This window comes from Branchiostoma floridae, chromosome 7, assembly GCF_000003815.2.
Source record: "Branchiostoma floridae strain S238N-H82 chromosome 7, Bfl_VNyyK, whole genome shotgun sequence".
NCBI lineage: Eukaryota > Metazoa > Chordata > Leptocardii > Amphioxiformes > Branchiostomatidae > Branchiostoma > Branchiostoma floridae.
Window position 1 is genome coordinate 10336677 of NC_049985.1, and position 27022 is coordinate 10363698.

The 27022-nt window shown below is 43.2% G+C and overlaps 1 protein-coding gene across 18 annotated transcripts in view; it reads left to right on the forward strand.

The window, feature by feature from the left end:
* LOC118418843 (teneurin-3-like) overlaps positions 1-22800 on the forward strand; it is a 186709-nt gene extending 163909 nt beyond the window's left edge. For 14 of the 18 annotated variants that reach the window (XM_035824906.1, XM_035824914.1, XM_035824917.1 and 11 more), the window contains 29 exons: positions 1137-1251; positions 2743-2954; positions 4529-4642; positions 5464-5696; positions 5983-6141; positions 6324-6450; positions 6703-6897; positions 7142-7348; positions 7539-7724; positions 8917-9063; positions 9262-9478; positions 9782-9901; positions 10027-10294; positions 10565-10832; positions 11024-11164; positions 11391-11640; positions 11836-12018; positions 12237-12444; positions 12647-12907; positions 13158-13568; positions 13864-14054; positions 14471-14640; positions 14981-15228; positions 15504-15560; positions 16874-16948; positions 17525-17833; positions 18211-19810; positions 19984-20126; positions 20471-22800. In XM_035824906.1, coding sequence (XP_035680799.1) covers positions 1137-1251; positions 2743-2954; positions 4529-4642; positions 5464-5696; positions 5983-6141; positions 6324-6450; positions 6703-6897; positions 7142-7348; positions 7539-7724; positions 8917-9063; positions 9262-9478; positions 9782-9901; positions 10027-10294; positions 10565-10832; positions 11024-11164; positions 11391-11640; positions 11836-12018; positions 12237-12444; positions 12647-12907; positions 13158-13568; positions 13864-14054; positions 14471-14640; positions 14981-15228; positions 15504-15560; positions 16874-16948; positions 17525-17833; positions 18211-19810; positions 19984-20126; positions 20471-21229 — 7574 coding nt within the window. In that variant the 3' untranslated portion in view covers positions 21230-22800. The remainder of the gene's footprint in view (positions 1-1136; positions 1252-2742; positions 2955-4528; positions 4643-5463; positions 5697-5982; positions 6142-6323; positions 6451-6702; positions 6898-7141; positions 7349-7538; positions 7725-8916; positions 9064-9261; positions 9479-9781; positions 9902-10026; positions 10295-10564; positions 10833-11023; positions 11165-11390; positions 11641-11835; positions 12019-12236; positions 12445-12646; positions 12908-13157; positions 13569-13863; positions 14055-14470; positions 14641-14980; positions 15229-15503; positions 15561-16873; positions 16949-17524; positions 17834-18210; positions 19811-19983; positions 20127-20470) is intronic. The other 4 variants (XM_035824919.1, XM_035824922.1, XM_035824921.1 and 1 more) reach the window with 4 other exon arrangements.
* Positions 22801-27022: the final 4222 nt, after the last annotated feature.

Here is a 27022-nt window from a genome sequence, read left to right on the forward strand (position 1 = left end):
GTTGTGCCTCGGGTGCTGGGCTCTTTTTTGGCATTCCTTATCATCAAAGGGGATCCTAGAGATATTGTCAGGAATTTCAAAGGAGAATCTTTTTGTAACATTCTGAGGAAGGGAACTGAGAGAAAGCCATCAGAGTGCAAACTTTGTGTCACAAATGGAGGCACACCCAACAGATACGAAATGTCAGAGCTTGGTAAAGATATAGATAACAGCCAAAGAGTCACTTGAAGTGAGTGTAATGTATCTGTATCCATTCTCAGTAGTTTTGTGTTCTTCCATTATCAAAGAGGGTTGGAAGGGAAAAAGTTGTTGAGATTTTTAGGTAGCAATAAATCAAAATCATATTTTCTGTATTGGGACATTTTAAGTGAGGCGGGCAGGAAAATGTGTGCTATGCTCGTATGGGCTGATGGATATGTAGAAAACTTTCCTGTGATTTGCAATATATGATATGTGATTCTGGGGATGATGAGACTGCCCGAAATGTATTTCTACATGCATTTCAACCAGTAGCAAATGAGAGAGATAAGAATTCCTGAAATGTTACGACCTCAGAGGTTTATCTCTCGGCTATCTCACTGCTAACAACTCCCCTTGGTACCTTCCTCCAGAAAGTTTGACTGTTTTATGGGCAAAAAGCCCAGGCAAAAATGAGACATGAAAATGATAAAGCAGCGTTATATATCAACCTGCCAACCGCTGGAACCTCCATGCTCTGATAGACGGGTAGCTCCTATATCCAGTCATTATGGAACTTTTAGTACCTGTCCAGAAGTAAAGATCTTCCCATGATAAAAACGTCAGTTTGCATTTTCTCAGTCTGCTCAGGTGCCAACGGTTTCCATCGTTTCCCCATCCTTCATGGGAAGGTGCCAATATCTTCTTATTGATCACCCGTGAGCATGGCCCCCAATACATTGTTATGACATTTAGCCAATAGCTCGGTATGCATGGCAGCGCCGGAGTTGCCACTCCAAGGACACCCTCCCATATTTTAGAAGTCTGCTGGGATCGGGGACGCGAAGATGGAATCTATTCTGTCGTATTGCCCATGTTCGAGCGGTGTCTCCTTGATCTGAGATGAAAGTCACACCTTAAGCATTTTGCAAACTGTCGGTTGCTGTTGTTTCTCTCAGTGCCTGACCAGGAGGGCTCCTGTAGAGCGCAGGAGGCCGATCAGACGTCCACACGGAGAGAAGAGCCGACGTCAGGAGAGGGCGACGTCCACTGGGCACCGGACCCACCAGATAGGTGAGTGTGGAACTCAACTCATACAGAAATTACTACGTTTTTGTAGTTTCTGTTAACCATCATTGACTTCATACCAATTCATTTCCTTGGTTATGATGCATATGACATTTTAAAGTACAAATGAACCAAGATTGAAACCAGAGGGCAGGGAGAAAAGCTAGAATCTGTCTAGATTCACTCCCAGAAACAGCTTGTACCAAGAGACAGACTTTGCCCAAGACTGTGTTTTCATGTTGATAAGGGAACATTATTACTCAAATACTTAATGGGTGAGTTTTTCTATATTGCCTAAGGCAGCAAGGAAATAGATCTTCCCCTCAAACTCATATTGTCATGTTGAACTTCCAATGCAGAATTGTTTCTCTCAATCCTAGAACCAAGAAATTAAATTGGTGTGGTCCTTAAACGGCCGTTAGCTCTTTAGACTTGAACTTGGGTTTTAAAATGGAACCGAACACAAATGAGGCACAATTCCCTTTAGAGAATAGAGGGTCTGTTCGTATTGGAGTAGTTGTGCCGTTGTTTTATTGATTGCTTGTCCATTACTGAGCCAGCCCTTCGACATTGATTCCTAGGCACTTTGTCTATGTCGAAAGGTCTATTATGCCCCAATCTTCATTAAGGAAATGTGGCCGCCGGTGAGACTTAAGATCTTGCCGAGCGTAATCAATTTCCTTTCCTCCCACGCCTGCCTTCTAAGGAGTCCTGCTTCTGAGGCAGGAAAAATGAAAGTTGACGTACCTGTATTGATTCTCAAGTTTAGTAATGAAAGTCGGCACATTGCTAGCACTTAGTGTGTCGTCTTTGCTCACAACTGTCGATGTGTGTCAGTGTAAACTTCAGCCAAACTGCCACATCACTTCAGTACTACCATGATGTGTGCTTTACAAATCATCAAATCAATCTCTCTTTAATGTGTACTTTCTAATTACGAAATTGCCTGCACATTTGGAAATCCTTGTGGCCACACCAAAGTTGATTTGCTCTCGTACAGATTTGTAAAAAAAATTCTGAAATGGGAATATCAATATAATAGCAGTCTGAGGGAAATATCATCTGTCCCTTGCTTGGTGCACACAGCAAGATTGGATGTCATATTCAAGATTTCCTCCCAGTCCTCTTTTTTTTATCTTGGTCCGTTGCTTAACTTTTACTTAGAATGTCTGACAACCAGGGAAATGAATCTATGTGGTGTTAACAGTTGTTCTTTTAATGTATGTGTTATCAAGCAGTCACGGTCATTACTTTTGGATTGCTATGCCGTGTGCTCGGCAAATTCGTTTCCTCAACCACCACATTGATCTCTCCTCAATTTGTTCTTTCCCCAAAATTGCCCGTGCATTTGCAGCCATGATGACATGCACCTTAGTGCTCTTAAATTGAGTTGGCAACCACCCAACATATATATTGGGCTCCAGTGTTACAATTGCTTTTGCTTTGCTGGTGAGATTGGTTTACATGAAACATATCCCTCCTGTCAATATCCTACAGGCAACAGTTCCTGTATCACGCGGACACCGTAGGTTCCTCGGCGGCCGTACCACTACCACCCTACTCCCTGTACCCAAACGAGAGGCCGGTTTCTCTCACGTCCACAAGCACCTTCAAGATGAAGCGCCCGTACCGGTGCAACTGGCGGTGTGCTGCCATCGTTTTCATGGTGGTGTCCTTCCTCCTGGCTGCTCTTCTGGCTTACTTTTTGGGTACGTATTGATTGATGTGTACAGTCAAACCTGTACCAAGGACCACTTGCCACTGAGGCCACTTTTTTGGTTGCCTCTAACTAGGTCTAAGATAATTTTTTCCATCATCCATACCATTGAAATTTTACCAGAACAATTTTATTCAAGTCTCTAGAGTGGCTATCATAGACAGGTTTTACTTATGGAAATTACTCTTCTGGATACACGTCGATCTAGTTTGTCAAGGAAAGTTACATGCCAAACAAAAAGTATACAAGTCAAAGAAAAATGACAATATCAACATGGTACAGCTGCCCAGAGCCTGCTATGGAGACTGATATCCTCTGTCTCCGCGTCAGTGTGAGTGACCCTTTTAGCTGTAATATTGTTCATGTCCTGTCGAATAAGTTCAGGCTGGGTGGACTTAAAGCATCTCCCAGCAGGATCCGGGCATCATCTGATGCATTATGCATGAAGAGTTATATTTCTTACAAAAAAACGTGCACACATAAAACTGTGATATATTTGAGTTTTGATAGAGATTCAGTTCCAAACTCAAAGCCCATTTATTCTGGTTAGCTAGCTTGATGCACTAAAATAACTAAATAGGAAAAGTACAATTTCAAGACAACATAATACTCAAGTTTGAAATATATGCATAATTCATGCTCAAATGCACTACAAAAGTACTAGGTTAGGCAGATAAGGGTTTTAAGTCAAAACACATTCATTCTTTTTTGTAAATTTTGTCAGCTTAATGCACCAAATATGATATGTAAGAGACCATTACATACATCTATATCTGATACTATTTGCTGAGGCCATAAGTGCCCTGATGGCTCCAAGGGTATCATAGGTCTTTTCCAAAATCTCTCCACAGCCCATTTATATTTTTCCCTGAAGCCTCTACAAGATCCCAGCCCGCGTATTAATGCCTGTAAATGTGCTGATATGCGCCATACCTCTTCCCCTTTCCCCCTCCCAAAGCACACTAATGCACATGATGGTTTATTCATGAGTGCCCCCTGGCCAGAAGATTGTGAAGTGCATCAGCCTGCCCTAAATGGTTTTACTACTATCAGAGTTTTTGTCCATACCTCTTGTGGAAACCATTAGGCTAAAAGGTCCATACTATTAGCATTCGCATATCCCATGGCCATGAAGTTGTAGTGCGATTGGGTTTTTCTTTCATCATCCTGGTTTTGCTTGCAGGATAGCTACAGAGTGCAAGCAGATCTAAATGATGTCCATTTCGAAGAATAAAAGGAAATTGACAAGAGTTCATTGATTAGCAACCATGTCTCTGGATGAAAAGGTTAAGAGTTCAAATCGCAGCTATTGCTCAACCCATTCACATATTACCAATAAGGGTTGCTGTCCTCAGCATAGGATACCAAGCCATGGACCGATGTCCATTGTGATTTTTGCAAAGAGCTGGGAGAATCTTACCCTGATACATTGAACCTGTTGAAAATTGGCTTTTGAGTTAGGCAGTTAACCAAATTCAGATACAAAACACTTTTTTTTTACCTATGTTACAAGTTTGCCTGAATCAAGATTAATATTTTGATTATTTTTTCCATGTACCCTTTCAGCAATGAGGCTGTTTGCGCTGAACTGGTCCCTGCAGCCGGACACCCAGCTGGTGAACCCCGTGAACGGTATGGACCACACAGAAGACCCCAAGCCACTCTTCACACCAGGGACGGGTAGGGGTCTTGATTAGCATTCAGGGCAGAAAATACCTTTTTTTTTCTCCGTCCAATGCAAAACGGGAAAAAGAGGCCAGCATTCAGGGCAGGAATTTCTTCTTTTTTTTTTATCTGAATTTACCAGGAAATACCTGTGTCATTTCTAATGAAACAAATTAAATGAAGGAAGTTTTTTTTGGTTCTCCCATATTCCCAGAGAGATGGTTAGAATCATCTTGAATGGATTGGAAGGAATTGGCTTGTGAAACCAATTACATCATGTGAACAAGATTGCCCGCCCAAAACTCATGGGACTCACTTGAAAGTATCTAGATTCTAGCTCTGAGCAGAAAGTCTATTAGAATATGTATTAAACTTGACAGGATTTGAAGAGCACAAACCTTTGCCAAGGCTGCATTAGCCAGCAAGGAATTTTTCAAAAATTTGTATCACTTAAGCCAAGGCACTCCCACGAAACATGTCAAATTTATCTCGATCTCTGAGTTATACTGTTAACAAATTGACCAACCAACCCTCAGCTTTCATAAAGAAGCATTCTCCTCGGAGGAAAAAGCAGAAAAAAATCCTTAATTTGTTGCAGCAGTGTTCTTTTTTTTTTCAATTTGTGTAAGAGCAGATTTCTTCAAATCCATCCCAACCTCTGTGTGCTTTTAACAAACAGGTGGCCTTGAGACTGTCCTTGGTGCTGATTGGCTAGTTATCATTTGATTGGGTTCATTTTTCTGCCATGCGTTGACAATTATCGTTAGATTTACCATCAAATTTCCATCAGCTGTACTAAGTAGACACTGACGGGCATGACCGATTTTATTTGTCAGGCACTGGATTGATACCGACGAGACAGCCAAACTTGAATACGCTACCGGAGGACGTGATTACGGGGCTGGTCCCCGTGGGGGGTAACGTGGAAGAGACGGTGCCGCCGTTTGCGTTCTGGCGGTCGCAACTGTACCTCAGGCAGCCCAGATACATCATGTATAATGTGTCCATGTCTTCCGATGCAAAGCTGGGCATCTACGCTCGCAAGGATTCGCTCCCCACCCACACCCAGGTAATGCACTGACTCTAATACTAATAAACCCTCCTATAAATTTCAAGCAACGTACATGTACCTTCCCTTCAACACACAGAGAAATGCTTTGTAAGAAATAATACCTGGTCGTATATTTTTACCTAAAAGAACAATAATAGCTCAGTGTACTGTATTTACCTCACTGTTTGTATCTTTATGATATATTTCTTTAACTTGCTGTTACAATGACGTGCTTAGACTAGGTCATTGACGATTCAATGAAGAACCTTCATTAATATGTTTTTTACAATTTCCCTACCTTTAGTTTGACTTTGCTGAGATGATGGATGGCAGTCACATCGTTGTGCCTTCTGGTCGCCGGCGCCGCGCATCAGAGGTCAGGCGACAGAGCGGGTTTGTGCAGTACATGGGAGCCGGACAGTGGCACATGGCTGTGTTTAATGATGGGCCACAGCCTCAGAAGGTGTGTATGTTTACCTGTATTGGTCAATTTAGTATAGCATACCTCTACCCAAACTTTGTTTTAAAACTTCTGAGCTTGTATGAAAAAATAGTTTATCTATCAGTTTTTGGAAGATGAAGTAAGGTATGTACTTGTTGGTGTATCAACAACTAACAAGCTTGTTTGTAATTTTGTACCTGAAGGTCCTGCTTAACAACAAGATCACCGACAACCCAGCCGAGTGTCCCGCGGAGTGCAATGGCAACGGGGAATGCATCACAGGCATCTGTCAGTGCTACCCTGGCTACATGGGCAAGGACTGTGCACATGGTAAGAACAATATAAACAAAGTAGTGCCCTAAGGCTAAAACAAAAACGTGTTTATTGAAATTGTACTGAACTGGAAGATCAACATGAAAACTGAGTCTGAGAGTAAATCTTTACCTTGAATTTGTTAAGATTAGTACTAAATATAGTCAAAGCCAAGTTTTCCTTGCAGTTTAAGCTGGTGGGTAAACACTGATGCAAGTATCTTATTTAAAGTATCCTTTTTCACCTGGATTTTTTGTTTTGTTCTTTCAGCTGTGTGCCCGGTAATCTGCAGTGGGAATGGTCAGTACCATAACGGCCAGTGTGTGTGCACAGCTGGGTATAAGGGACCGGACTGTAACGTGCCTCCAAATCAGTGCCTAGCCCCGGACTGCAGCGGACACGGAGACTGCATCGGCGGGCAGTGTCGCTGCCAGCCGGGATGGACGGGAGAAGACTGCAGCAAATGTATGTCCCAGTTCTTCTGTACAAAGTCTATACTGAATTATCATATCTTGTTTCTGCATATGTCTGTTACGTCACACTATCAGTGACCTGTACCTAGCCAGTCGAGGCATGAATATATAATAAAGGTCTTCTATTACTGAATTATCGACGCTATCTATTGTGTGTATGTCTGAAGTCCTGTTTACTTGGAATTGGGAACAAATGTTTATTGATGTTAAATGTCTCTTCCTATTTCTGTGTGCAGTGACCTGTGAGGACCCTGACTGTACGAACCATGGCATCTGCATGGATGGGAAGTGCTTCTGTGAGTCGGGGTGGACGGGAACCAACTGTGAGAAGGAAGACAATGTGATCTGCCCGTCAGAGCACTGCTCGGGACACGGCACGTTTGTTGACGATCCTGGCGTGTGTGTCTGTGAGGAGAACTGGACTGGGCAGGATTGCTCACAAAGTAAGTAGGAACTGCACAAATTTAGATATTGGTAGGATAGAATAGTGCAAGACTTATTGCCCACAGTTCATTTTACGTTAGCCAGCCTTAACATCATATCATATAAAGCCTGCCATAAGGAGGAAGACATGTATTTGACATGATTTACTGATTTGATTGATTGATTGACATGATCTTTGCCCCTTCCCAGGTGTGTGTCCTGTGCACTGTGGCCCCCACGGCACCTGTTCTACCGGCAGGTGTGTTTGTGACGAGGGGTGGGGAGGTGAGACCTGTGAGGACCAGGCTTGTTTTGCTGACTGCAACAACCATGGGACCTGTGACGATGGCAACTGTGTGTGCGATCAGGGCTGGAACGGGCCCTACTGCGGCTCAGGTAAGGCCTGTGCACTAATACACCTTTCGAGCAACACCAATTCAATTTGTTGGTTCTTTGACATTTTAAGGTGAAAATTCTGCAAGAGGACAAAAGAAAACAGCAGGCCGGGAAGAAAACTAGCATTTCTAAACCAGGAAAAGGGCTTTTCCCTCAGACATAGTGTTCATGTGTAAATTCCAAAGTATCAAAGTTTTCATATAGCCAAGAACCAACGAATTTAATTGCTGTGGCCTCAGGTTATCCAATTTTGGGGATTTAGTTGTGTATTGCTGTGAGTGGGTCAAACTTGTCCATGGAAGAAGCTTGTCTTGTGAAGCCTAAACAGTGCCACCTTGTCATTCATGTCAGTACTGCAGTTCATTTTGTTGTTGAGTGTTTTCGTTGTGTCCTTTGTTGCCTAGCCTACTTTTTGTGCACCCACTCCAGAGCTAAATGGCACCTTTTCCGCATGTTTGTCTTCGTCACACAACCTTGCTGTTTGCCTTCCATCCTGTCATGTTCCCTTTGGTGTCTAACCAAACTGACTTGTAGTCAAACTGTAGTTTTTTGCTCAAGCTTTTAGTCTACACTAGCCTGTTCTGTCTCTCTCCTGTCTTCCATCTCTGTGGTGTTATCCCTTTTTAGGTCTGTTCTTTCAAGGATTAGTCATCAGACCTTCCAGTAAGTCTGTCCCAGGGATAAAGTAACTCTCAAAGTGTCTGTCTATATGTTTCTAGATTGTCAGTGTTTGTTTTAATGAGGAGGGTTTCATAGTTTGTGTAATACCTTGATCGTCTTGACTATCCCAATGTTGTCAAACCTTGTACGTCAGGCAAACGTTGTTTTATACTTGGATGAATTTTCTATTATTGTTTCATGAGACTTAAAAATCTGTGAAAAATTTACAAGATGTTGCTGCAGCTACTTTTTTGTCTGCGCAGGGGTATTTGTGTTTTGACTTTACTTAAACAGCTGAAGGTGATTATTTTTCAGTTTTGAACGTATTTTCTTATGATTCCCATTTGCACTACCTGTACATCCTGCACAATTGCATTCCAATTGAAAGCATTTTTACAACCATAATTTGCTCATGTGATTTAACACAAAGAATCTCTTCAATTTGTGCTGCTTTCTTGTATGTTCCTCTTTTTAATGCACAAAACATTCTTGTAGCATTAAGTTAAGTGTTGCATGTGCTTCTGTTGATCAGAGGGCTGTCCAGGCCTGTGTAACAGCCATGGAACGTGCCAGTACAGCGGGGGAGAGTGGCAGTGTGTGTGCCATGACGGGTACCGCGGCCTGGCCTGTGACTTTGCTCTGGAGACTGCGTGTAACGACAGACAAGACAACGATGCAGGTTGGTCCCTTTCTGTGCAACACTTTAGATACCAATGTGAGAAGTAAATACATTTTGTATATCAAGAAAACAAAAGTACCCAAAGGTCCTACATTTTTAGTTTAAGAGACAGTAAAGAAAGAAGATGTTTTGGTCTTAAGCCAAAGATGCAGTCAACATTTACTTTAGTTCATTATGTTCCTGACTGATATTTTGCAGATGGTTTGGAGGATTGTGAGGACCCAGACTGCTGCTCCAGCCCTGCCTGCCAGAGGCACTACAACTGCCGCCCCACGCCTGACCCGCAGGAGATCCTCGCTCGCCTGAAGCGAAAGGTCACCCCAGGTGACACGTTCTACGACCGTGTGAAGTTCCTGGTGGAGCCGGACAGCATCCAGGCACTCAGCCGGGCGAGGGAGCTTCCGTTTGCAGAAAAGTGAGTTCACATGTACCTTCACAAAACTATATTTATTTGATTTTACTATGAAAAAAAAGTGTTGCATGCAGGCACACTAACAAGTAACTCTATATACAATGTAGTATAGACAATTTGTATACTGGTATACAAATGGCTCAGTTAGGACATTTAATGTGTAATTTTTGTTCTTGAAGTTTTTTAACAAGGAAAAATCATCTACAGCAGGCAATATTTTAGACACATTGCATAGCTTTTCATGTCAGTAGTATGTACATGTATTAAAGTGTTATAACAAGCATATTTTAATTTTATCTTCTTCAGCTTTGTATCAGTGTTGCGTGGGAAGGTGCTCACAGACGACGGCAGTCCCCTCATGGGAGCGAACATCACTGTTGTCCGCAACCGCGTCTACGGTTACACCCTCAGTCGCCAGGATGGATGGTAAGTTATAACCATTGCATGATGACAGTTTGTTTGGCTTTATCTTAAAAATGATAGGAGTTGAATCACCAGTAAAAGCTAGTCTAAGATTGGATTCAGAAGTGTTTGATTTTTTTTCTTCGAAGGTTTGACATAGTGGTGAATGGCGGAGGCTCCCTCGTGCTGCGTGTGGAGCGCTCACCGTTCCTTGCTGTTCAGAAGATGGTCCACGTTCCCTGGAATGACGTCATCGTCATGGAAGACATCACCATGACGACAGGCCTCAGCCCCAGTCGTGACTCACGGTGCGACATCAGCGGTGTCGTGTTACCCAGGCCGCTGGTCCTCCCTGCTTGGCCAGGCCGTGATGTCACTCCCTGTGAAGACCAAGGGAACATTGTGCCAGAGATACAGGTGAGAAACACCTAAGACTAACTTTCCCTGTTGTGCATTTAGGCAGCTACAACATTTAGCCAAAACAATCTGCGCTGCGCTAAGAAATCATAAACAATAAACAATTTGGTATGAGATAGTTGTGTGATGTTGGCATGCCACCTAGCAGAACATTCAAAAACTGCAGCTGGATTTTTTTTTAAATGGGTTTAGCATGCAGGAAATGTTCTTTGAAGTGTTTTACAAATTCTGATGTCGTCAATGTTAGAATTTTTCTCCTTTACTTTCCAGGCCCTGAAGGAGTCAGTGACTCTGACCGGAACCACGGTCCACATGACCCAGCTCAGTAATCGACAGTCTGGCTACAGGACAGTCATCCATGTGCTGCTGACGCCGCCCACCATCCCTCCGTCCCTGCGCAAGATCCACCTGCGCGTGGCCATCCAGGGACAGGTGATGGAGAAGGTGTTCAATGCGGAGCCAAACCTCCTGTACCCGCTGTCGTGGGACAGAACAGACGGGTACGGCCAGCCTGTGTACGGAGTTGCTACAGCATGGGGTAAGAACGCTCTCTATGTTCTGTTGTTTGAATCTAACTTACTGGTATGTTAACAAAGTGGTGTGGTCAAAGGACAGAAGAGGTCCACGGTAAACATGATAAAAAGCTCCTCAAGTTAAGCTTTTATAATAAAGTTTTGTAAGAATGGCATGACTTGATTCTTAAACTATTGCTTGTCTTTCCACCCACAGTGTCTGTTGGGTTTGAGTATGCCGGATGTTCGGGCACCCTGTGGGAGAAAGTGGTCAGCCAGGTCAAGGGTTACGACATCACCCCTCCCGAGCTGGCGGGCTGGTCCCTCAGTCTGCACCATGTGTACGACAGCAAACAAGGTAGGGTAGAATTATACCTTTTCATTGCAAAGACTCATGACTCATGAGGCTTTCAGCATATGATTAAGTGATGCTCATCTTCAATGTAATTAACTTCATTGTACATCCAGTTTCATGCTGAAATGTTGAAGCTTTCAAACATGGTATTCCCTAGAAATGTGAAAAGGTCATCAAGATTTTGAGACCATCTTTATCTCATGGCTGTCCTATTTTTGTCCAATTTTAGGCATCGTATACAAGGGCACTGGATCCAACATCTACACAGCTGACCGACCAGCAATCATCTCCACGGTGATGGGCACGGGGCACCGCCGCGACTCCTCCTGTGCAGGGTGCGAGGGAAAAGCCACGGGCCGCAAACTGTTGTCACCCATGGCCCTGGCTGCGGGGATAGATGGCAGCATGTATGTTGGAGACTACAACTATGTCCGCCGCATTGACCCAGATGGGAATGTTGTCACCATCATGAAGATTAGGTGAGAACTGAGAATCAGAAATTATTTTGGCTACACAGCTTTAGATACTCTGGATTTTAAGTAAATTTCTTGTCCAATTTTGATTTGTTATACAATCTTTTGACTACAGGTATACATATATAGTTTCTATACCAGTTGCCATTTGCCTCTAATTCTTTATTTAACACATCTTATCTCTACCTTCTCCTGCATCAGGTCGGACCCCCCACAGAAGTACTACATGGCAGTGGACCCCACAGAGGGAACCCTGTATGTGTCTGACAGAAGCTCCCACCAGATCTACCGAGCACGCTCCCTCACCAACATCCGCAACCCTGACAGGAACATGGAGCTGGTGGCTGGCACTGGTGCACAGTGTCCACCCATGGATGAGGAAAGGTAGGAACCGCAATTATTGAAATATTTTGATCTGATAGCAAAAAAATAGTTAAACAATTTTGATGCAATTTCCTGAAGTTATCAATTTTTCATTACCCTGGAACTGCTCTTATTGGATCATGAATTGTGGTTGAACTAAGTATTTTTTCCTCCTCCAGCAAGTGATGTTACTTTTCCTTGTGTGTACTCTTCATATAATGTGTGAACTTATCATCTAGGTGTGGAGATGGCGGCTCGGCCTTGAGAGCAAGGCTCTACAATCCCAAGGGCATCGCCGTGGACAACAAGGGACTTCTGTACTTCCTTGATGGGACGGCAATCAGGATGATTGACACTGATGGAATCATCCGCACGATCCTGAAGAGCCAGAGCCTTGTGGGGAGCGGCACCCCGCTCCCATGCAAGGGTTCCATCCCCCTTGAGCAGGTATGGGCAGAATATCATGATGTTTAGGTCCTAACGTTTTGTTTTTGATAAAAAAGGCAGCATTTCTGATTTGGAGGTTGGTCATGTGTAAGAAAGGTTGCTTTAGATTGAGATTGTACACAAAAAGGCTTGATTTTAATGCTTGGCTTTTTGCACAAAATTCAACCATCTTACATTCAAATGTTATTGTTTTTTCATATAGGTCCAACTACAGTGGCCCACGGCACTGTCAATCAGCCCAGTAGACAACTCCCTCTACATCCTGGACAGCGCCGTTGTTCTCCGAGTCTCAAACAGCCGCCATGCATCCATCGTTGCCGGGGTAACAAGCAGCTGTCAGACCCGCCCTGGTCACCACCAGGCGCATCGCAGCCAGACACCGCTCGAGTCCCCCAGCGTCATTTCTGTCGGTCCTGATGGCACCCTGTACATCGCTGAAACAGACCTGCGCCATATCCACCAGGTGCGGAACATTTTTTGAAAAATCTATCTTTACTTAAAACACCATTTTATTACGTACACGAAATATACAGGAAATGTTACATAATTCTTGACAATACTTTCAAAGTAGGAATGATAGATGATTTACATTTTTCAGGTCACACAAGATTTGCAGTCATACTTTACAAAGCTGGATAAAGCTAACTGCATCTTGTAAAAGTTACTGTTCAAGTCTCCTACTTAACCATGTTTTCACAATATGATCAAACCAGGTGCGGAAGGTGCTGCCTGATGGTTCAATAGTCCTGATGGCAGGAGGGAAGACCGACTGCGACTGCCAGGACGACGACAAATGCAACTGCTATGCTGGAGATGACGGGCAGTCTCTCAGCGCCCTCCTCAACTCTCCCAGTGCACTCGCCGTGACGCCTGACGGAACCTTGAACATCGCCGACCAGGGCAACCTCCGCGTACGGACCGTGTCCCGCTTCCTACCCCAGATGACGTCGGATAACGTGTATGAAGTTGCGTCCTCCGACGGGCAGGAACTGTACATGTTCAACCAGGCTGGTCAGCACCAGTATACAGAAGACCTGGTGACTGGCATCATCACTTATAACTTTACCTACGACCGGCAGGGCCGTCTGTCTGGAGTGATTGACACTCACGGGAACACGCTTCAGGTAACTTCATTTAAATACATTCTATTGACCTTTATTAAAGCCAACTTCGTTGTAAATATAATAAAACAGAAGTGCCAGTTGTTAAAATCAAAAAGGAAAAATATCAAATGGTTTCTTCAGCATTCTCGTTAAGGATGCAACTTTGGTATTTGATATCTGTTAACACTTTCGAATCTGTTCTTAGCTTTGTAACCCTTACAATTATGTCTAGTATTGTGTGTATGTATTTTGATATAGTTTTTGATTATAGGATTGGTTGCAATTTATATAACATTGACAAAATTCCAAATCACAGGTCCACCACGATGCACGCAAGATAATCCTGCTGACCAAGTGGCGGCATGGTCTGGAGATGAGCCTGGATGAGAAGGGCCGGGTGACCAAGGCGAGCCACACGGACGGCAGGGAGACCAGCTACACCTACTTCAACAGCACAGGGCTCATCACGAGCAGAGAGGACAGGCTGGGATGGACCAGTTTCTATGAGTAAGTGTCCCTTACTCAGGCCTGTATTCTTAACTGGCTCAATGTGGTATTTTTCCCTCTAATTTATGGTGTCTTTATGTCATGTTGATTAGACTTCTCCAGTTTCTATCATCATCTCAAATTTGGTCACCAATCTTTTTGCTCCATTCTCAGGATAATTTTATCTGGAACATTTAGCTATTGAGTTGTTATAAATGATACGTCAATGAAGGTTAAACATCCAAAAAGCAGTTACTCAAGCAACTTGATATGACTTTAGAAACAGTCAAACGTTTCAGACAACCATCCGGTGTCTTTCATCAGTGACTCTTTTTGGCATATGTTATAAATGATGTTGAATTGTCAGATGAAGTTATTATGATCATTTAGAGTACTGTCTGGGTTCTCACCAGTATTTTTGTGATAATCTTCATCAGGTACAACAGAAATGGCTGGCTACAGAAGGTGGTGTACCCTACCGGGGAGACGGTGAGGCTGAGGGGTGGCGGTGGCCGGACCATGGCCATGGTGGACGTCATACAGAAGAGTGGGGACACGCTGACCCTGACTGCTGACCACAGCACGGGGGCACTGGCAGCCACACAGGGTATGGGATGCTCCAGTTTGGCTTACTGAAATTCTATCTTCCAATGAGAAGAAGGACAGATGATGATAAATCTGAAAAAAATTCCCAGAACCCAAACAATACGACTACATCCCTTTACTTCCTTTTTGCTTTTCATCTTTGCTTGTAATTGCACACTTTTGCATGTAGGATTATGAAGAAGCTTCTGATAACTTTGGCTCTCTTAAGTCCAAAAGCAGAAACGTGTGCTACATGTACATGATGAATAGAAATATACCACTAAGGCTAGTGCAGCATTGACTGAAGTTATTAAGCAGGGCCTGGTTGAACTTTTGTTAAACAGACTTTCCTTTTCCCTCAGGTCTTCTCCACTCCTCATCCACCCGCACCCAGGATGGTTCCACCACCATCATGTACCCAGATGGCACTGAGGTCGCCATGGAAACTAGGCCACACCCACTCCTGGGGCCCGACATGCCCGTGCTTGCCAAACGGAAGATCACCATCTCGCCGGAACTCGTGAACCGCGTGGAGTGGCGGTGGTTCGTCCGTCGACGGGGCGGGAAACGGAATGACAGGAAGGTTTCGATGGTTGGACGACGCATTCGGGTATGCCAGCATGACACGACTAGTTCTAGATAAACATCACGCCATTCGCATCCACGAATTCAGTTTTTATGACATGTTTACTTTGCTATTTCTTTTGTTTATTGTAGAACTTTTTTCACTGTTTAGTTTTTCTATTGTGTTGTTAATGATTTAGTTTCTTTGAGCCTTACGTTTGCTTAGTTTGTCGCACAGTACTAATTTTTAGTTGATATAATTTGTTTGATTTACTTTTACATAATTTCGTTATTAACCCATCATATGTTAATATCCAATAGGTGGGGGTGTCAAAGACATTTTCTTTTGCAGGGCAACTCTACCCCTTTGAGCTCAAAGTATGTTATGGTTTGTTTTGCTTGTTTTTTTACAAGTTTGTAGCTGGAGTTAGAAGGCATGCCTTCACTTTGAAGACCTACTTATTTTCTTTCTTTTATAGTTTAGCTTACACCCTGGTGTAAGCCCCACGACCCCCCCACCAGAAACTCACATACGTACTTAAATTAACTCATCTTTTTAATCCTTTTAACCAGCATGACTACATCTTCACTCTGTCTAATTCTTCATCTTCTTTCTTACAGAATAATTGTAACTGGGGGTATTTAAGCATGCCTATATATGGTGTTAGATGGATGAAGGCATGGATGAATTGTTATGTAATGATATGCACATGATAAATGTATATGTTTGATGCTATGAAAATAAGGAATGTGCATTTGGTTAAGCTGAATGAACATAACAGGGTCCTAATCTCTACAATGGTGAGGGACTGCATAAGGATAATGCATGGCAAGTATTGTATATGTGCATGTCATGCTTTTGAAATGCATTTGTATGTATCCATCTATATTATTGTGTTGTGGCCAAAACCCGGAGGTTTTGTTGTGCAATGAAAGCGTGCAAATGTCATCACGGATTGACCCATGCAGCAGAGCTGTTCTTAACATGCGCAGAATATGCTGATCCACCCCAGACCTAACAAAATAATCATAGGAAACTTAAGGCTCAGTATGTTCGCAATCAAAGGTTCATTGAAAACACTTTTATCTGACAGTTATCAACATGTTTTACCTCAGTCTATTCTTGTATAGGATTTACATGTTGAATATGCTTTGTTAAGTTAACATATGATTACAAAAAAATCACACAGATTTGAGAATGGCACTTGATGTTTTCTTTGACCTGTCCACAATCATCTTCATAACCCCTCCTGTCCTCTTTACCATGTACCTTCCCAACCATTTTCCATATTCATTACATCTCCAACCAACCAGGCAACCATCTATGGTAATTGTTAGGTAGTCACCTCAATTTCATTTCTTAAGTATCCATGGTTCTCTCATCTTGATCCTTTGATTAGAGATAAAAGTTTTATTTAATGTTCCTAAGACTCATCATACAGAGTATCCGCTGACTGAGTAGCTGTCTTCAATAGGTATCAGTTGGCTGGAAATTTGTATGTTGAGTCTTGGTCCTTGTGTTGAATAACAGTTTACACTTAATACTCTCATTATTCTGCTTCTTGCATCTCATCTTTCACTTTAATTAGAAGGATGGTCATAAGAAAACAACAAGTGTCACAATGCAGATGATGTTGTTCACTTTAAAGCAAAGAAATTGACCACAAATCCAAACGATTTCCCTCCTGTAGGACCTGGATGCTGACTTGTATAGCGATGTAGACTTGGACTCCGATTACTATCCTGATTACCCAGATTATACGGATGTAGGTTTAAACACTTAAGTCTCTGGCATATTACAGCCTTCCTCTATAACTCTCAGTGGCTATAAGGTCTTCTCGTAAATCAGGTGGTTTAAGGTTTATCGAACAAAAACTCTATCATCGTAAAGAAAGAAATCATTTGTAAAATATTTTGTTTATTTTGTTTCCATCATTGAATTCTTGTTTTTCCATTGTTATCAAATTTTGTTCTTGTTCATTTATCATCTTGACTAAATGGTTTGCTTTGCATGTTGCTTAATGCTTGTTTTGACAGGCTTGTTTTGACTCAGCATATCTGTGTTTGTTATAGTAAAAATTTACTTTTATGTTGCCAAAGCATAACTTTAAAACCTTTGTTTGATTTTAACTGCAAACCTGCATATATCTGCCTGCTTTCCCCCTTAACTGCCTTGGAGAGACTTAAACAGCTTGGTGTGTCTGGGATTTGGAAGGTAACTTGAAATGGTGATGGGACTTTCGCTTGCACAACTCAATCTCGCGGTCTGCAATGCTCACTCCACTCCGCATGTATCATCCTTTCCCGTTTCCTTATGTGCATTTTCTCCTTTTTGAATCTAGGTGAATGGCATTAATGTGCTGTCTCTGGAATATGACCGAGAGGCCCGCAGCGAGCGCATATACGACGACCACCTGAAGTTCATGTTGACGATCAACTACAATGAAGCCGGTCGGCCCATCAAGTGGGTTTCCAACGACGAGCTCGCGCCAGTGAACGTGTCGTACGACAGTTCGGGTCGGATGACGGGATGGCAGTGGTCGGACATGGTAGAACAGTGGCAGTACGATCGCCAGGGTCGGACCTCCGTCCGGACCGAAGCTGACGGCTTGGCTTGGTCATACACCTATGAAGTCAGGGGTAATCAGAAGGTGAGGAGGGCTTCAGCAAACTTGTAAAGACAATATAGGCCAGTAATCTCCATGCTAGAATCAGTTGCATGTACTGGATATAAGAATAGGAGTTAAATTGGTTTTCTGATTAAAAGAACCTTGATACACATAATCAATAAGATAGTCATACAATGTCTTTTGGACAAAAAATCCCCCAAATTTTTCTTTCACATAGTACTTTCCTTCCTGGAAGATGAATCTTCTTTGTGGAAGAAAAATCAGGAAAAGGCATTATATGGTAATGCAAAGATAACTTGACAAACTGAGCATCATGATACTTAATTGTAGACAGATGAGTCCTCCTTCTTAATAGTAGATTTGAATGTTCAATCAAAGTCTTTTATTATCCTACGCAGGTTGTTCGGCTGTCCACTCCTGGGAACAGGGAGTACAGTTTCTACTATGACATGGGTGGCCACCTTGCTGCGGTAACCAACCCTAGCAACGCCCACCACACCCTATCCACCCAGCTGTCTGCCACATCCTACAGAAACACCTACACTGCCCCCGACGGCAAAGTCACCTACATCCAGGACTTCAACTACGCTGGGCAGCCTCTGCTCGTCCAGTACCCAAACTCGCAGCTACGAGTCGTGTATCGTTATGGATCACGTGGTGAGCTTACGGAGAGACTCCTGGGGGATGTCCGCGTGAAATACGACTATGACGACCGCTCCGGGCGGCTCAACCGTGTCAGCCTGTTGGATGGTAATAATGCATGCATTGTGCGTTACCACCACCTAGGGCCTCTCATCGACAGACAGACCGTACGCTTCGTGGACCAGGCTTGGGCTGGCTCCAAGTTCCTCTACGAGTACGACACAAACTTCCGGGTCACTTCCGTCAAAGCCGATATCGGGACTGTCTCTCTCCCTGCCATTACTTACAACTACGATCTCACCCTCGGTAAGATTGAGCATTTTGGCTCCTTTGAGGTGATGTACTATGGCAGTGGGCAGATCGTCAGCAACTCCAACATGACTCTCACCAAGCAGCTGGACAGGACTGGACGAGTGCAGAATGTCCAGTATGAAATTCGCGGGCAGATTGTGCATCTCATGGCGTTGCAGTATAACAACCTCGGCAATGTGAAAGCGATGAGTCTGCAGCGTGGAACGAATGTCAACGCCACTCGCTGGGAGTTTCAGTACGACGCAGACGGCCAGCTTGAAACGGCGTCAAAGGAAGGTGGGCTGGTGTGGCGCTACAGCCACGATAACGATGGCAACATCATCATCATTACCGAAGACGCATCGCAGACTGTTCTGATCTACGACGCCAAGGGGCACATCAGGCGCGCAGGTGGCACCCTGTACTTCATGGACGAGGATGGCTTCGTGGTGAGAAGGGATGACGTACAGTATGAGTACTCTTCTGACGGCCTGCTCAGACATGTGAAGAAGCCGGGGGTCTTCGAGATCTGGTACAAACTGGATGGCTTGGGCCGCCGCGTGTCTCGTCAAGACCTAGCCGGCAACCACGTCCAGTACTTCTATGGAGACCTGTCAAACCCAACACGCATGACACATGTTATGAACCACTCCAATGGGGAAGTCCTGACGCTTCACTACGACATCCAGGGGTTGTTGTTTGCCACCGAAAGCAACATGGGGGTCTGGACATATGTGGTGACAGACCACATGGGTTCTCCACTGGCACTCTTCAATGCACAAGGCCAACTCATCAAAGAGATCCAGTACAGTCCATACGGACAGGTCGTCTACGATTCAGATCCCAGTGTGGAGTTTGTGATCGGTTACCATGGAGGACTGTACGATCCGGTGACACGGTTGGTTCACATCGGTGGGAGGGAGTATGACCCCGCCATCGCACGCTGGTACTCCCCAGATCACCAAATATGGAAGAAGATTGCTCAGAACCCCAGCCCTGTGGCCCTGTATCAGTACAGGGGGAACAACCCACTCAAGAGAGAACTGCACAGGAACTACATGGGAGGTTGGTGTCTGAATTCTACCTTTATTAAGTCGAGGAATGAATTTTGTTGGATGCCCTCTTTTTTTATGTTGTTCACTTACTAAGAAAAAACATTTCCAGTGTAGCCCTAGCAGTAAGACTGACTTGAGTTGGTATAAATCAATAATGGTCCCAATTTCTATGTTTGTGTGCAGATGTTGAGAGCTGGCTGTGTGCACTGGGCTTCAGTCTCCACAGTGTTGTGCCCCAGCTGGATGCCTACGGACACCTGGACACGGGCGACATCAGCTGCCAGAGGCAGAGGGAGGGGCAGCAGCCACAGCCACAAACCAACCAGGTGCGTTCACTTTTTTGTTCGTAGTTGTTTTTTGCATAGCTGCTTAGAGACATGCCACTGCTATTCTGCATTTGGCTTGTTTTGTGACTGGAAAAATAGTGAAAATCAGCCCATTCATGTGAGTTTATATTATTTTTCTGGCTGACAGACAGTGGATATAGGTATTCTGTACTAACATGCCTACAATTGAATAAATTTTTATCTTTACCTTTTGCATGTTTGATATTGTTGTACATTTATCATTTATGTCACCAAAAGTTTTGATAACGCAAATAAATCAATTTTGCCAAAGAATAGCAGAAAGAGTTTTTCTAATTATGTTTGTCTGCCCTTCTTGTTTACAGATCATTCCAGCTCTACACTGTCACACAGACCACAACGCGAAGACTTTCCTGACCCTTCAAGCCACCACCAAGTCAGGTCTTGTATCTCCTGTAGCAACGGCCACACCCGGGGATGTTTACGGCATTCAGGAATCCAGCGTAGGACAAGTGGTGTTAGGAGTTGAGGATGGGAATGTGCGTCCGCATCTTAAGTCCTCAGCAAGGCCAGAGTACAACATCCTTGGCAGCGTCTTGAATGGAAGCCTGTTCCTTGAACAGTATCACTTTACTATCAATGGCAAAGATGTTCAATACTTCGTCAAAAGGGACACGAGTGCTGCTGAGGAAGACTTACAGAAGTTGAGATTGCAAAGTACAGCTAGATCGATTCTTGGTGCCTACTTGAACGCTTCACGCCACGAACCAATACCGGGTCAGATAGAAGTACGCTTCGAGGGGCCCAACTCCATTCTGAGTTTGCAGTACGGAGACCTAGACATCATACAAAAGAGAATATTGGACAAAGCCAAAGTTAGAGGAGAACAGCTTGTCTGGACTCAAGAGTTAGCCCTGGTGGAGCAGGGTTTGCCGACAAGGTGGGACAGTGAACAGCAGGGCGACATGCGGACTTATGGACACGTTCCCACGTACGGCGCCCTGTACATCCGCCCCTCACTACAGTACCCTGAAATGGCAGACGATCCGAGAAATATCAAACTGGTTCCTCTTGCCAGTCTAGACTCTGAAACAGAGGCCAGAAGGAGGAGAAGAAGAAGATAGCCAGGAGAGAGAACCCTGAATTCATAAATGTAAACTAATTTTAAAGGGGGGATGTACAAACATAGTAACATAGCTGGAAGCTACAGAAACACAAGTTGAACCACCGTTTCTTGGGTCTCAAATGTGAATAACATTTGTGGTAACACCCCTTGAGGGGATGTCTTTATTGCAGTGATATGTGGGAAAGCATGAAGATTGTATTCTAGAGATATTTATTATTGTTTTAAATGTGAAAAATTATGTTTTATTTTGTAATGAGAAGGTAAGAAGAGAGAAAAGAAAGCTGTATCATAATGTACAAACTTAACTAGGAAGCCATTGTTGATTAGAGAGAGAGACTAGAGAAAGTGAAAGTTTGCCTGTAAAATCTGAAGCTTCTAATTATGCTAGAATTTGTATTTTTGATAGTGATACTTTAAATCAAATTCCTTGGAAAAAGGGAGTTTCCTGGAACGTTAATGTACATAAGAATGTTCGACAGGTGGACAATAAGAAGAGGTTTTCTTCCTTTACTTCAAGGAAGCAATAACCTTTCAAGAAAAGAACTACTTGTCAGGATGCCTTTTAGTGGCCTGTATGCATGCAGCTCTTTCAAAGAGGCTGAAATGGCTTGGTACATATCCTTGCAAACAATGCAGAATTAGACGATTGTTTCTAACAAGAAGCAAAAGATTTTGGGGGCATCTATTCGAGATTATTTCAACAAACAAGCAGGTGGATCAATAACTAGTAGTATGGTAAACACTAGTGCAATGTGAGACTGTTGCACAATTGTTATAGGATTTTAACATATTGCACTGTGCCAATGTTGTCATTGTACATTTTTGATGATTTACTCCTGAAGTCTTAGGTGTGTTTGAGCCTTATGTGTCATTCCTATAAAATATCATATCTAACAATGAAAGTAGAGTCACCAGAACCTGTAATACTTCTAGTCACAGATGTTTCGTAGACAATGTTAGCTTACTATCTCTATGTGTGCCTATTTTGAGGCCAACACTATGTACTAGCAACTCCTTACTTACTGACGTACTTGATGTGATGAAGGTAGTTTATTTTGAAGTGCCTTTGTACTTGTCCATCCAAGTGGAAAAATGATGAAAGTTGCATTGTGACTGTTCACAATTTTGTACTTTGTATCGATCGATGCCAATGACAGAGTGTACTTTAGCCGTACATTTGAAATGACCGCAAAACGTGTGTAGAACTCACTTATGAGTCACTAACATGTACAAGGTAGTGAATTTATTTCGATGGCACCTGTAGTTTTTTCTATGCAAATCTCATATCTCATACTACCATTTCTTGTAGGCTCCGTTGTAGAGGAATTAGAAACATTGTTTTCTTATGAAAAGTGTGGTGCTTGTAATTTCGGTAGTGTTCTTATCGTAGATGTGAAATGATTTGGCAACTTGACATTTTATACTGAGCGCAGCTCTCTGTAAATGATCAGAATTAGAGAATTCGTTAAGTTTGACATTTTCTATTGTGATAAATTACCTACAAACGTGTTTGTAAATAAGATGAAATGTCTTGTGATGCTGATGCAAATAAAGTTCCCTGGAAACTTATTCGTGTTTGAGTGAGAAACTACATGTGTGGAGAGAAGACTTATCTGTGCTTTATCTCGCTCTAATGAAAAAGTTATTGTAATGAATGTGTAATCTAGTGAATATGGCCTTGAAGTTACTGTGACTGAAGGAAATGTTGGCGTCCCATCTGAAAGAGAATGTTAAGCCCAGAACAAGGTGACTTCTTTTCACCAAGTCATGAAATTTGTTTCAAGTTCCTTTCCGACAGGGTCAGGCATTGGAACATGTAACACCAGAACCTACTAGCATAACGTTGTAGAATTGACACCCTATTAGAGCAGTACCAATACTGACTCCCGCGAGAAGATTTGTGAAAACGACAGTCAAATTACAAAACTTCGGTCATATTGGAGAAAGGGAAAATCGCACATGGCATTCAGAGAATCGACCTCTAAAATAGCAAGAACCAACAACATCAAAGGAAGATAGTAAATGTAGCGTGTATCATTTGTAAATTAGTCCCATAATTATGGTTACCAACAAAACATCAACGTAACGAAAGGGGGACCATGAAACAACTAACAGCACAAACAAAGGTAACACTCCGGGTCCCCAAACATAGAAGTAGATAAATACAGTTAATTATCATATTCAAAATTGTCACGGATAACGTTACCCCAAATAGTTGCTCTACGACGTTAACTGTTCCAGAGTCAAACATCTGTTTAGGGATACCACTACCGCGACACATAATCCAGCCTATCTTTTTCTATTGAAAAGTAAAATGTAAAAATACAAATAAAAGTACGAGGACGAAGTGGCGGCGGGCTCAAGTTCTGCATCTATATAGCCGGTATAACCGCCCTTTGGCGTAACTTTTGCACATTTACATGTATCTGCAAGCGATCTTTGAAACAATCCAGAGAAGATGCCCCTACTGTGCTTACTAATAACAAATTCCACTCTAAGATAGTTCTGGAAAAAAATCGATTGTTTTAACACATCAATCCCAGGTTGGTAACTGGTACTTGAAGTCATGGCTGTTCTTGTTCTTTTTTGAGCTGGCATTAGATATTATCAGTCGGTACGTCCACCAGTTTATTGGTCATTTTGTACATCATATCATGCAAAGTCTGGACATTTTCTTTCTGTACACAAGTTGTTGAGCAACCCATGGCCACCATATCTGCTTGGGGATAAGCTAATTACCAAACGCCGAAACCACATTCCCTGTTCCACAATATCGAAATATCGAAAATATGATTTTGTGATTTCTAAGATTATTACATCGATTATAACAACAGCTACCGCTAAAAAAAGAACGTGCATCATCGCACAACTGAGTACAGACGACATGCCAAACCACATACGCATGTGGCAAACGGAACATAGAGATATAGGTGCGAACACTCAACAACACACAGACCGTTCGCAATACTCTGTCTTTGGGACTTTATGAGAAAGGCCATTAGTGACGTGCCCTAGGACATGCCGCTAATCTTCCTAGACTTCATACAAACAATAACGTACGTACAATGGTCAATATTTACAACATCAATTAAAAAAGTCATGCCATCAATATAACATCTATTATCATAATACCGGTACGTTTACGACGATTTCTCTAGCCATACTGATTTGACACATTGTCAACGCATCATATTCTCCAGTTACATGTTGCTGTTATAGGTTACCCTTGCCACTTCTTCTGTGTAACTTTTCTGCCACTCTTGTCCTGCTAAAAGCGTAATATTGTAATTGTAACACGCCGCGGAATTACACGGCGAACGGGCGCGTGGTTGGGAGGGGGTAAAAAATACCGGTAGGAAGAAACACGGCACAATTAACTGCCGCTATGTACATTTATACATCCTCTGATGTTCCTTCCCTTTCTGTCAGTAAATGCATAAAACATAGACCTGCATGAGCATACAAAATGTCATGAGAAAACGGACGTATACTGTCAAGAATTTTCATTTAACTTCTGTCCGTCACAACCGCTATGACGTAACACTTCACTGCTAGCGTAGATATAAAAATGGCGGGAAAATGGCTGCGTACGTTCAATTTTGCCCATTCAGTCATAGATCCGGGCTATTATGCAACGGTTCTTCACACTTTTACATGAGTTGTAGGTCACCAACAGAAATTCAAGATTGTTGTTGAATCATGTTCGTCTTGTGCCGTGAGCATGTGTAATTATGATCTATAAATTTGGCAATGAATGTGACAGTGTGTTCGTCCCACGACGAGCTGCCTACCCCGAAAAAGATACTGAAAACTTTTGGCCTTGTTGTCTTCGAATGCATTGTTATCGATGCTTTGTAAATGATGTATTGGACACCTAGATGTCTGAAGTGTGCACAGCTCAGAAATAACTATTGTTGCATGTGTAGATCTCTTTAAGTTCCAGTATTTTGAATCTACCGGTATAAGTCTTACTACCGGTATTATGCCAATGCATGTTATACACAATGCATAAAATGGAAACAGTCAAAACATGATATATACAATACACAATAGAACTGCCAAGATCGACGGAGGTTACCCTCCAGTCACAGAGTAATAAGACAAATTTCTCACTTGCACTTGTCCATGTCTGCAAAGATGGTTTCCCAGCGACGGTGGCTGGTGTGAAGTCCACTTGTAGATCACGTGTGTCGCGCACTTTCAAGTGTACTAACAAATCCCAAAAGGACTACTGGAGCTGGCTGTTCAGTTTGTTGTCGGCCAAATTTCGCGAAACAGTTCAAACATCCACGGTAAGGACCGATGAGTTGTTGCCAGATCGCGTTTCTCAGGTCAGCCATGCGGATTATGCTGGCCAAAGGGTTGAGCGCCGAATTCAACGTCATGAGGAAAAGTACCCAGCTCGCGAAAGTTGCAGGTGAGCACACTTCCCTGTTCAAGAAGCAGAGTCGACCAAACGGGAGAGCCGCAAAAGCCAGCAGCCAGAAAACGAATGCCAATGTCACAAGGATCATTACTGTTTTTGCTTTCCTTGCGCTGGATTTAAATTTTCTTTGGGTTTCGTCTTGTGCATGGCGGCCTGTCCTTTCTCCAGTCCTTCCAAGGTTCCCTCTAGTAGGTTCAGCCCATCGGGTCCTACCTACTCGGAACTGTCCTAGTCTCGTCTTTTGGCGTTGTTTGATTCTTACCAATACGCTGATGTTTGTGAACATCAAGATAAATGCTAGGGACGCAATGATTGAAGCTACCAAAATGACATAGCTCAAAGTTAACGCAGTATCCTATGGTTACGGATTCATCATACATACAATTCCACCCATAGAAGCTGAAAAGACGATTAACGACATTGTGATCCATGAACATATTATTGCTACACATGCATTACGCTTGGCCTTGGAAGTGTTGGTGTGGAAAATGATAGGGTGCCTCACGGCCATGTAACAATCTACAGATAGCAAAGTTAGAGCTGATGCCGATATGGTCTGGGTAAACAAGTTACAGACAAAAAAGTGTAATGCAGCAACTACTCCGTAGTGCCTCAACTGACCAAAAGCCGAAGAAATAAGTAGCACGCCTGACAAAAGGTCTGACATGGCTAAATTTGCAATGTACATATACAGGGCCTTGTGGAGCTTTCGTGTTCCGATGATGCCCAAAAGAACCGCAAGATTGGCTAAGATGATAAAGACGCCAAAGGCTCCAGACATGTTCGGAAACCATCCTTTACTTGATAACACATATATGTCATATGAGGAGCAAGTCTCACTGGCCTCATTGTAGGACGCGTTCGTAAATCGGAGGTACCAGAAGTAACACTCAATCATACTGTCAAACGTCGGTGCTTTGGGAAACTGTAGAGGGTCCGAGCTGTTGTTGAACATGTCGGGAAACTGTAGAGGGTCCGAGTTGTTGTTGAACATGTCGGGAAACTGTAGAGGGTCCGAGCTGTTGTTGAACATGTCGGGAAACTGTAGAGGGTCCGAGCTGTTGTTGAACATGTCGGGAAACTGTAGAGGGTCCGAGCTGTTGTTGAACACGTCGGGAAACTGTAGAGGGTCCGAGCTGTTGTTGAACATGTCGGGAAACTGTAGAGGGTCCGAGTTGTTGTTGAACATGTCGGGAAACTGTAGGGGGTCCGAGTTGTTGTTGAACATGTCGGGAAACTGTACAGGGTCCGAGCTGTTGTTGAACATGTCGGGAAACTGTAGGGGGTCCGAGCTGTTGTTGAACATGTCGGGAAACTGTAGGGGGTCCGAGCTGTTGTTGAACATGTCGGGAAACTGTAGAGTGT